This window comes from Stylophora pistillata, chromosome 10, assembly GCF_964205215.1.
Source record: "Stylophora pistillata chromosome 10, jaStyPist1.2, whole genome shotgun sequence".
In the NCBI taxonomy this organism is placed as follows: Eukaryota; Metazoa; Cnidaria; class Anthozoa; order Scleractinia; family Pocilloporidae; genus Stylophora; species Stylophora pistillata.
In genome coordinates, this window is record NC_142528.1 from 15797461 (window position 1) to 15809455 (window position 11995).

At 38.8% G+C, this 11995-nt stretch overlaps 1 protein-coding gene and 1 pseudogene across 2 annotated transcripts in view; both read left to right on the forward strand.

Annotated features, from left to right (window-relative positions):
* The window catches only part of LOC148721943 (uncharacterized), a 547091-nt pseudogene that overhangs the window by 442986 nt on the left and 92110 nt on the right, over positions 1 to 11995 (forward strand). The gene's annotated exons all lie outside the window — the stretch shown is intronic.
* Positions 49 to 4098, forward strand: LOC111333308 (uncharacterized). The gene is made up of 2 exons (XM_022938849.2): positions 49 to 667; positions 2517 to 4098. Exons 1-2 carry the CDS (start codon positions 170 to 172, stop codon positions 3420 to 3422), a joined length of 1404 nt encoding a protein of 467 aa, XP_022794584.2. The 5' UTR covers positions 49 to 169; the 3' UTR covers positions 3423 to 4098.

Consider the following 11995-nt stretch of genomic DNA (forward strand, 5'->3'; position numbering starts at 1 on the left):
AATAGAGCAAATTGTCTAAGTGGTCAGCAGTCTTTCGCAGACCTTGAGCGTTCTATATTCTTCCGCTTTCCGATTTTAAATGTCTCCTTCAGACTACTAGCGGTTCCCGTCATCAAACACTCCTGAAAGACTGAGACTGTGTTGTTTTTGTGCCCGCGAGAAAGTCACTATGGTTCCACGTTCGTTGTGTATCAAGCTCGCAGTCATCTTTGCGATCGTTGGATTGAGTTTTGAGTTCATTCTTGGAACCTGCATTGAACGCGACGACCAAATACAAAAGTATTTGACGTCTTCTGAGCCTCCTTTTGACAATTATTTCAACATATCGAGGGCTGTATATCCCTCTGTGAATCTTCCATCCTTACTGATCGACATCACGGTGAAATTCCTGAAGACAGCTGGGGCAAATTCAAACGGAAGTAACAGTTCACATACTTCGAAGGAAAATGTTTCTCGATCAACAAAATTTGAAATCAGGAAATTTAAGTGGAGTATGTCGTGCCTGTACGTCAGCGGAGGAGAAATCAGCCTGATTTCCATGAACTGGTTTTCCTTGGGGGCGATTTTTCCAAACAGAAGACAAAGGGAATTGCACATAACACTACCAGAACTCTGCAGACACTCTCCTGTCTACAACGAAGACACCATGATATACTTCCTTTCCACGGTAAATGACCATTCTATTCTGAGTTGTGTTTTGCTTTCCAGATTTAGTTTCCTAGTTTAAATGTCTTCAAAGAAAGCGAGGGAGTCGCCTACAAACTGGCTCCGGTTAGAGGTTGTTTCGTCTGAAGCAGCCAGTGGACCGGGGGGAGGGGGCGAGAGTAGAAGGTGAGTCGACCACACTCTTTCCCCCAACCCCCTGACTCTTTCTCCTCCAGCTTTCCTCTTCGCCCTTTCCTCGCGTGTTCACAGGCTAACATTAATGAAGGAACAAAGACCCCGCCGCGTGCTAGTCTCAAGGGAGAAGTGACTAAATGTAAATGTTGACTATTTAACAAATGGTAAACACCACAGCGTACACTATTGAGTTATGGATGCATGCGGGAGGCTGCGAAGCACGATCGATTGGTTTTAGTTTTGAATCTGATGGGTTCAGAAAGTGGTGCGAGTTTTCTGGACCAATCACATAACGAAGTAAAGCAAAAACGAAGCAATCACGGATAACTTTCAACAGCTAAAGTGATTCCTTAGTATTGCAATGCCCATTCTGTACTGCGCATAAAAATATTAGTTACATAATCAGACACGGTATGGTTTTTCAATTAATGGCCAGGTAAAGAGGTACGATGGTCTTTAGTTCTTGAACGAGCACAGTGATTTATATTTTTTATTGCGTAATTTAAATTAAAGGAATTTAAAACAATTCATCGAAGAGGAAAAATGTACAGATAAAGGGATGGCGGAGAGAGGTGGGGCGATAAAACTAGCGGTCCGCTCCTCGTGCATTGTGCAGTGTGGAGTAGGAGTGGCACGAGCACCCTTTCTGCGCTTTCGGTGCGTCATTAAGTCGGCAAAATTTTCCTCTCACCAATCAGAAATCTCTTTTTCTTTCTACAAAGATTTCATGATAATGCGTCATGATGTCCCATTACAGGTGTGTGATTACAGCCAACCGTCCGATTACAACCCTACAGAATAATTAGTAAAAAAATATTGCAGCTAGTGCATCAATCACATTTGAAGAAATTGTTATGGCAATTTCATAATTAAAAGTACCGAGATCAAAACATGATGTTTCGGCGACGACGCATCACCATTATCAGATGTAAATCATTACAACTTCAGTGACGTTTATACAGAAAGGAAAGTGTGAAATTGGACAAGAATAAAATGAGATGGAGTAAAACAAAAGAATGTACATGATTAAATGAACAGTTTCGCTGGAATGGAGTCCTTTTGAGTATTAGAGTCGTCCTCTTTGTCCTTATTAAAAGCATCTCATGAATAAGGCACTCAAACTTTCCGCAGCATTTCTTTAGGATGGCAGATTTCTCGTTAAGATTGTTCGGTCTTTGCTTGCTTCTTAGTGAAGGATTCCACAGCAGCTTTAAGGAACTTAATTTTATTTCTTCTCTTTTTCACTGACTATTTTTGCAGAAAAAGAAAGATAGAAAGAGAGAAACAGCGCTTAAGCGGCGTATGGAGTCTTTTTGAGTGTTAGAGTCGTCCTCTTTTTCCTTAATAAAAGCATCTCATGAATAAGGCACTCAAACTTTCCGCGGCATTTCTTTAGGATGGCAGATTGCTCGTTAAGATTGTTCGGTCTTTGCTTGCTTCTTAGCGAAGAATTCCACAGTAGCTTAAGAACTTAAAAAATTATTTCTTCTCTTTTCTCGCTGGAAAAGAAAGATAGAAAGAGAGAAATAGCGCCTAAGCGACACGTGACATCATCTATATCCTTACTATTGAGGATATGGAAGAAACGCTTCTCGGGTCCCGGATGTATATTTTGTTATATTTTCCAGTGAAACGCTTGTGTCGATACAATAATGATTTTGATTATTGTTTTGTAGTTGCAAGATTTAGCGGTTAGTCCACTCGTTTTCGATCCAAGTCGGAACACAGTTGAGTGCGTCATTCCATATGATAATGATGATGATAATGATGATGGTGAGAAGGCTCCACTAAAGAAACTACTTCCTTCTTTGTGTTGGATTTTGCTTTATGTAAGCTTTGTCATGAGCGCTTTTTCATCGCAGTGCGTGATAAAGAAGCTAAGAACATGGAACACAAACAAAATTTGGAACAAAACTGCAGCAGCAATGATTTTATCTGTATTAATTTTTTTGGGAGGACTTACTGTAAACATTTGCGCACTTGCAAAAACTAACGATTGTTATGTTGGAGTGTTTTTGGGGTGTACATTTATCGTGCTTCTTCGACGAGTAGTCTGGTGTGTCTACATAAACAATTTGAATATTTGCAATTTGAATATTTCTGCATGCCTTAAGAGTCCTTACCGACACCTAACCAATGGTCATGGATACTTGACTAGCAAAAACCTATATTCTTGTGTTTTTTTTTATCCAGCAATATTTATGGCATGTCATCACTTACTATGGATTTTGCTTGGTATAATAACAGAACCATTTTGGGGTTTTACAATTTTAGTGGCTGTTATTGCTGTCTGCGCAATTTTTTTCTTCCTACTTTCCGAGCTCTGTGATGTTTTTCCCGCACCTAATAATTATAAAGCATCAGAAGAGCCTAGCGCAAACAAAGACAAGTTTGTGATTACCATGTCTGTTACTCTTACCCTTGCCGTTCTATCTGCATTTGTGTTGTTGTTGCTAGTTTTGTTTGCAGTCGCACAGGTTTTTCTAAGCGAGAGTTTGATTTCTACATTGGTTCAAAATATTTTGACGTTTGTTGTAACTGCATGGTTTGGATATTTGGGGGTCAAAGGAGGAGTTCGTTAGATTGTAAGGGGGGCCAGAAGCTCAGTAGCACCCTGAACCCTGGCTTTTAGTACCTCTCTCCACGTAGTAATGCCAAACAATTACCGGTCAACTGCAGGGAAACCTGTAAAAATAAAGGGAGGGGATGACCCACGATGGACTATCATCCTATCACCATCTTAGTCGCTCGATGCTTTAGAAACTAATGATAAGTACAGGTAGCTAGCTTACTTAACTTACACCCTTGTCACTCTCTATTCGTTGAACGACTCCAGAAACGTGCAATGCGCATTATTTATCCAGAGCGCAGTTACGCTGAAGCACTTAATTAAGCTGGCCTCCAACCACTCTCTAAAAGGCGTCAGGTCATTACGTCAAAGTTCTTCGAACGGATCGCCACCGATAAGAATCATAGACTCCACCCTCTTCTCCCAGAAGTGAAAGCCTTGAACTATAATCTTAGGAGAAGTTCGAAGTTTGTACTACCTAAATGTAAAACGAAGCATTGTCAATCCACTTTTATTAATTATAATTCAAGTTTTTTATAATTCTTAATAGGTAGAATTACGATGATTGTCTAGGATCGTCGATATTCATATTTTACATATTCATATATCCATATATGCATATATTTCTCTTAGTGTATTTCAGTTTTTGACTGCAACTCTTTTAGCAAATAAACCATCTATCTATCGTATTCTAAGTAAACATCAAGGACCATGCAATTTTATTGGTTCTAGAATAGTATACAATTACTACTTTGAACAAATTAGCGTCAAAGGTAAACGGGTAGAATATCATAATAATAAAATTATTAATTCATAACGCGCCTTTTCCATGCAGATATGATCAAATGCGCGGTACAATGCTATGAAAAAGTTAGAAAGCAAATTAAAACTAAAATGTACAAAGTAATTAAAGGTAATCAGTGCATAGTAATTAAAGCTTAAAAGGTAACGTATTATTCACGTCTTTTAACTCTCCTCTGAAAGTCACCTTTATTTTAAGCCAAAATAGTATTTTATTGACGTCTACATCTATTACTCATACAAAATACCCTTCGAGAATGAAGGAAACCTAGATGAGGGTTTTGAGAAACGTATCTCTATAGTTATTTTTGCAGGAGAAAGGTATACTTTAAAACAAAGAAAATGGCGCGCGCAACGAAGAAAATATTGCCTTTTGTAGCACAATCTTATCCGGCTTTGCCAAACCTCAAGAACATACAGATGGGGAAATGACACCTCAAAACTAACCCGTATTATCACATCGCAAAGGAAAGTCATCAAGAGATATCCTAATAAGAGCCAAACGTTGAGGGCAGTAGATTTAAAAGCGCTAGCAAATGGTAGGAGACGCACAGGCCTATCAACACCTTTCAACGGTCGACTGCCTTTTGCTTTCCGACTTTCCGGCGTGTAGCCTCACGCAAGGTAAAGGTTTTCATGGATCAAGTGACTCTTTTCATTGCTCTAATTAAACTGTCCTTCATTCAATGTTCAAGATAGAAGATTTACCATACAACACTTGCGATTAGTTAATTTTCCTTCACTTAGGAAAGTATATTTACAACACGATTGAGTACTTATAATAATTGTCCTTGCAGCAGTAACACTATGTAACGCAACGCACTAAACGCATCAATGGGCCTTTTCACTCCATAAATGGGTCTCAAACACTCGTTGTTACGAAAACTAAGACTCCGAAAACTAAGACCTAAGACCCCTAAAGCTAAGACCCCCCGTCTTTTCATTGATTTTCACTTTTCCGGTGGGTCTTAGTTTTCGTAATTACGAAACCTCATTACGAAAACTAAGACCCCATCTCATTTTTCTTGTTTATCAATTTTGTTTTATTTTAATAAAAAGAATATGTTGAAATGTAAAAAGCGAATAATAGACAGCAATTAACACCCCGTCTTTTCAATGATTTATCACTTCTCCGGTGGGTCTTAGTTTTCGTAATTACGAAACCTCATTACGAAAACTAAGACCCCATCTCATTTTTCTTTATATCTATCAATTTTTTGAAGGTGAGCGGGAGAGTTTATACATCATCTTGATTTGTTGCTTTTCCAGTTGGATAGAAGAACCTGGTTGCTTTAAGATTAAGAGGGATTTTCTACAACCTTTCCTTGCGTTTCGAAGGTTTCTCGCGCGACGCAGACACTGAGTTATTTTTAGAATTGTTTTGCAACTGTTTTGAATCGTTCTACAAAATGCAAAAACAATGGAACTTGAGGAAATTTTTTCAAATGGAACAGTTCAGACTTAATCAGGGTTTGCCAACTTGATGAGTAGTGTCGTTAGTTGTAAAACGGAAAACGTTTTTTTATCACATTTCATGTGGGATCTTAGTTTTCGTAATAACAAAAGCTAATTACGAAAACTAAGACCCCATTTTATTTTCCTTGTTTATTTGTTTTATTTTATGAGAATATGTTGAAATGTAAAAAGCGCATGAAAAGTAAATTGAATAATACACAGCAATTGTTTTGGGTCATTCAACAAGATGCAAAAATAGTGAAACCTGAGGAAATTTTTCAAATGGAACAGTTCAGAATTAATCAGGGTTTGCACACTTTATACGGTCGTTAAGCTGCTGTTACACGTAACAATATTTCCTGCAACTTGTCTCGCAACAAAATTTGTTGCAAGTTGCACGTACCATGTTACACGTTACAAATACCATGCAACTCGTCTCGCGACAAAAATTGCGTAAGTTGAAAATGACGCATATGTCGACTACAGGGTGCGGCAAAACAAGTTGCAAGAGCCATACTACAAGCATTTTTGTTGTGCAGCTTGAAAAAATTGTTGCAGAAAGTAGAAAACGATTCAACTCTTCGTGCGACTTAAAAAAAAGATTCAGTTCCATGAAGGGATGTTACACGTAAAAGTCGTGCATGCAACTTGCAACAATATTTTTTTCGAAAACTAAGATCCTACCTGAAATGTGATAAAAAAACGTTTTCCGTTTTACAACAAACGACACTACTCATATAGTGGGCAAACCCTGATTAAGTCTGAACTGTTCCATTTAAAAAAATTTCCTCTAGTTCCATTAATTTTGCATCCTGTAGAACGATTAAAAATAGCTCAGTGTCTTGGAGGAAAATTATGAATAACCCGTCGCGCGAGAAAATACTTCGAAACACAAGGAAAGGTTACAGGAAATCCCACTTAATCTTAAAGCAACCAGGCTCTTCGATCCAACCGAAAAAGCAACAAATCAAGATGATATATGAACTCTCCCGCTCACCTTCAAAAAATTGATAGATATAAAGAAAAATGAGATGGGGTCTTAGTTTTCGTAATGAGGTTTCGTAATTACGAAAACTAAGACCCACCGGAAAAGTGAAAATCAATGAAAAGACGGGGGGTCTTAGTTTTCGGGGTCTTAGTTTTCGGGGTCTTAGTTTTCGGGGTCTTAGTTTTCGTAACAACCCTCAAACACTATCACTTAAAATGCATGAAACATTTGTACCGTTGGAGCGTGTTTAGTCTGAGCTATTGAAGAAGGATAAAAGAAGCCATACAAATCTTTGAAAGGCTTCAAACTACGACGTACAACAAAATTGACCTTCTCGAAAACCGGTGTCAAATTAAATGCTAAAAAACAGTGCTTGCGTTTGTCCTTGAGAATGATAGAATACCCAACAAATACATATGAAAAATACTTCTACATATTCAGAATATATCAAATTATATTTACCTTCAGTGAAAGGAAAAAGGAACGGCCTAACTTTTACGGAATGTTCAGTCAAAATCTGCCGATTTTTACCGCCATATTGAAAATAACGCTACCACAATGCAATGCAATCGCACTACGCACACCGCCTGTTCACTTCCGTAGTGGAACATTTCCCTTTGCAAATTACAGATTCATATTTCGTTTCGTTTTGTTTCTCAAATTACAGTAAGCCAACTAACTTACAGATCTGACCCACAAAGAAAAGCCTCTTTGTCAGAATTACTTAGATAAACTTTTTGTCACTGAGTGTTTTCCCTCATCCAGAAATATGAGCAATATCGAAAATATTTCCAAAATCAGCTTATTATGACGTAATGAAGGAAACAGCTCAGTTGCAGAGCAGGCGTAATTTTGGCGAGCGAGTGCTCAGTATTTTCTATACAAAATTCTGGCCGTCATGTTTGATTTTAATGAAAGCGGAAGGCTGGGGAGAGAAAGAAATTTGTACCAAGAGGGTAGGCCACAGTGAAAATATAAGGAGTGGGTGAGAGTGGGGAGTCATTCGCCCCTTCACGCCCCCTCCCCCTACCGTCGACTATAACTCCAAATTAAACATGGCCGGTCCAAGAAAAGATCGCGCGCTTCATATTGTTAACTCGCCCTACTACGACACCTGCACTGAGGGCTATAAAAGGAAACTAAATGATAACCTTATTAAGGATGACTGATTGTTACCAGTATGAAGTCATGTTCTGATTCACCATGTGGGCTTAAAAGCTAGCTGACGAAAGACATTTGTCTTTTACAACATTGTCTATCATGACAGTGCGATCATACGAAGCTAGTGCTAGGACATAGTAAGTGGCTTCCTTATTCCCCTTTGACCTCTTCCATTTCAGAAGTATCTGTTGGGACTGCTCAGGTGTGTCCTGCCAATGTTTTTCCACTATTGTTCCTAAATCCACATCTTTTAACTCAAGGGCTCTACCTAGTCTTTTACGTTTTTCTTTAACTTGACGGGAAATATTAAAAAGGTCTTTCTCGCTAACAGGTCCCTGCTTCAGGTTTGTGGTTTCAAGTAAAAAAAAACAAATAGTCACAAGTAAACAAGTAGGTGAGTACACGTAAACATAAACAGTGCGTGGTATCATGGAAAACAATTTTTTTTTTTGGGGGGGGGGGTTTAAGGGATAATATGGGACCAGAAGAAAAAAGTCTTTCCCATAGTGCTTACAATTATCTCTCATAGACCGATAGGTTTTGGCCCATTGGCGGCAGAATTCCCTTTGTCAGCTATCTCAACTCTAAAATAAAGTTGTTCTTCAGTATCATGTTGATTAAATGGATTATCTGATCGAAGCCTTGAGCTTCTGTAGTTTTCCCAATGTTTCGCCTTAAGGTGATTCCTCAGTATTGCATTGCGCATCGTTTACAGTACATAAAAATCACGTAAGAAGGCGAATAGGCAAATGTGCATTGCGAGAGCACGATTTTTTTTTTTTATCACCAAAGAGTTGCGATGGTCTTTTAAAAGCTCTTGAACGAGCACGGTGACTTATATTTTTCATTTCAACAGGTCCATTTATCCATTCCAAACTCCATCTTTTTTTACATTTAGTACTAGAATCTCCTGTTCATTGTTAAGATTAATAAATATAAGCATCTACCATCATGAAAGATTCACTCTAACACAATTACCAACTCTATCCTTGATTTTAACTAACAACTCATTTCCCTCTAAACTAAGTCCAATACATGCCTGGACCTAGTCATGTGAGATTTATGAACTGTATACACAAGGTGTATTCCTACTTTCTTCAGAAGGTTCCAAAAAAGTGGACTGGTCTGTAGAGTCTGTACTGAAGGATGCCTGTGTGTGCTGACCTTCTATGGAATAAAGATAGTGTTGAGTTATTTGCAAAATACTAAAAATAAATTAATGAATATACAGGGATGTGGAAGCTGAGAAACACTGTCACGAATGCATAGACTACATGTGGCTACTGATATAGCACAACGTTTGTAGCATTGAAAAGAAGTAGCGGTTGTATAATGACACTAGAAGGTAGTGTTGCAAAATATTTGTTTCGCGCGCAAAACAGAAATCCTGCTGCATCCCACATATTTATGAGTACCCTGTCCCACAAGAGAAAGATGACTCAAGAATATATTGTCTGCATGAGATTCAACCAATAATGGTATGTTAGCAAATAAAAATGATAATTACAGTGATAACAATGATTATAATAGTAATATGATAATAATTTTAAGGGACTAGCTCAAAAGCCTCATGGCTCCGTTCCCGTATCCTCTGGGCTCCAACGATGATTACCTAATGCCTCTTTCAATTTCGCCTGTTAACTGGAAGTATTTTTTTATAAATGTTTTATTGCAATTTTATTTTTTGAGACGTTTGTTTTAGGATATTCCGTTATTCTGCTTCTTAAGATATTCCGCCATTCTGCCAATCCACCGTTCCTTCTTAATTTCCATCATTATGTTGAATAACTCAAAGTATCGAGTTTGCCTTCACTACTCAACCGGACAGACAAAGAGTTGATATCTGGGCGGGTTGGCCAGCCAAGCCACCGTTTATGTAACGCCAAATCGATATGCTAACAGCAGTCTATTACAATTGAAGTGAACTAAATGCACCGAAGCCGGACACGAAAACCCCTAAAAACCAGCAGGTGGAAAAAACGGGGAACGTGTACCCCCGATCAAGGCAGTGGTGCCACCCTTGGGGTTTTAGGGTATCCTATGACTGACATTTTTACATAGTTACTTAAGGTACTATGCAAGTACCGCTCTAAATTTATACAAAAGACGAAAACGAAAACGAAAAGCTCCACACAGTGAAGGCTGACCGTAGAATGCCTTGCCCTGCTAACGATCTTACAAACCACGATCCCATAACTCTCGGCGTACCTCACAGCCACCCCCAGTCCTCCGATACGTGCCGGCAAAATATTAATTTATGCTAAGTAGGATTACCACAAATTACATTATTTCGCAGCTTGATCCCTTCGCAAATTTAGCGGCCTTTTTCGGCAGAAGACGCTGATTACTTGGGCTTTCCAAGGCATAAGCCCAAGTTGAAATTCCGAATCGCGCAGTTAGTCCTTAACATGCATGTACGACGATTTGATTCTGACGAATGCGCTACATTTCTGACCAAGGGCAGCAGGAGAGAAGCTTTAGCGGTGCAAAATCAGTGGGTATGATACACTCAAAACGCATACAGCGTTCGTGGTAAACCCACACTAAAATATTTCGATCATTTTCGGACCGGATTCGTCCGTGAACCGGAAAAATTTCTAGCTTTATTATAGAAAAGGTTTTCGACCTCCGATTAAATTTCACTGACTTGTTATTGACAAGGTCATGATCGCCCTCGTTAAAAACACCCTCCCATGTTAGCAAGCACTGCTTCTTTCCCACATCAACGGCACATGCCATTCCTCTTCTTCGGTAAATAGGAAGATCGTGGACATCTTCTCTCACTGCAAAGATGGCTTTATCGTTGCTTTCTGCTTGGGAATAATCCATCGTCTGAGTGCTCAAACTGCTGCCTCTTGAAACTCTGTAAGATTGCGAAGGCTCTTAACTGTGGTGTGGTAAGGCTAAGTTGTCAACCTTTCTTAGCGTAGGAGGAAAATGACATTTAAGTTACCCAGACCTAAGACCGATATGGTCAAGGAATCATGCTCATACGAGTCAATTACTCGGTGGAACGCTCTGGAAAATAAAATGAGATCAATTCAAGACGTTGACGCTTTTATAAAGTCACTCAAGTGTATTTTTAAGCCACGTATATTATAATGATGTACTACGTAGAATTTTTATTGTTGTAAATATGTAGAAATCTTGCATTAGTCTTCTTGTAATTAGTTAGGAATTTAGTCTTATTGTTTGTACACGACCACATCAGCTTTCAGTGCTGAATTTTTTATCTGTTTAAATAAACGCTGTTGTTGTTGTTGTTGTTGATTTTTCAGTTGTATCGCAGGGGGTTGCTAAGCACGAAACACTAATCAGAAAACTCCTTTTCTTTCCGCAAAGATCGCGTGATAATGCGCCATGATCAATCACGGTAATTAATAGGACCGAGTGTTGAGTGACAAACAAAATCGGACGGCCGAGAAGCGGGACAAAGAGACCGACTCTTAATGCTCAAAAAGACCCCATTGCAGCGAAACCGTTCATTTAATTATCTACATTCTTTTGTTTTACTCCGTCTCATTTTATTCTGCTCAATTCACAATTTCCTTTCTTTATATAACGTCACTGAACTTATAATAATTTACATTTGATAATGGTTACATGTCGTCGCCGAAAAGTCATGCTTTAATCTCAGATTGTGAAAGATACCTACGATATGTTTCAAAGTTTGCTTGGAGGCCTTTTAAATCTTTTCAATGACTCAGCCCACTCACCCCTCTATCTGCCAAACTATCAATAACAAATTTCAACGACGACAAATTGACCATGGTAGAAATAAAATGGTCGTCCGTTAGATCCCTGCCAAATAATTCTTTCAGAATTAAAAGCTTAAAGCGTGCACGAGGCTCGTTATTCGAGGATGCAAATTATGACCTTCAAAGAAACCACTCGAGGAACATTTTGAGTTGATGAAGTTTAATATTGCGCGCGTTTTCCTCAAGTTATATATCAGTGTCCCCAGCCACACCAGACTTTCTACCCATCAAGTTTTTTTTCAAGTGTTACTTAAAAAATCCTTTCTTCCAGCTACCGTAAAATTTACCGTGAACCGATGAAATGACGCGCGTGACTAGTGCCAGCACAGGCATAAATGGGGTCCCCCACCGACGCAGCACCACAGTTTTAAGAAACTTATCCCTTTATAAATGGGGTACGTTTGACCTATCATATCCCTAAAA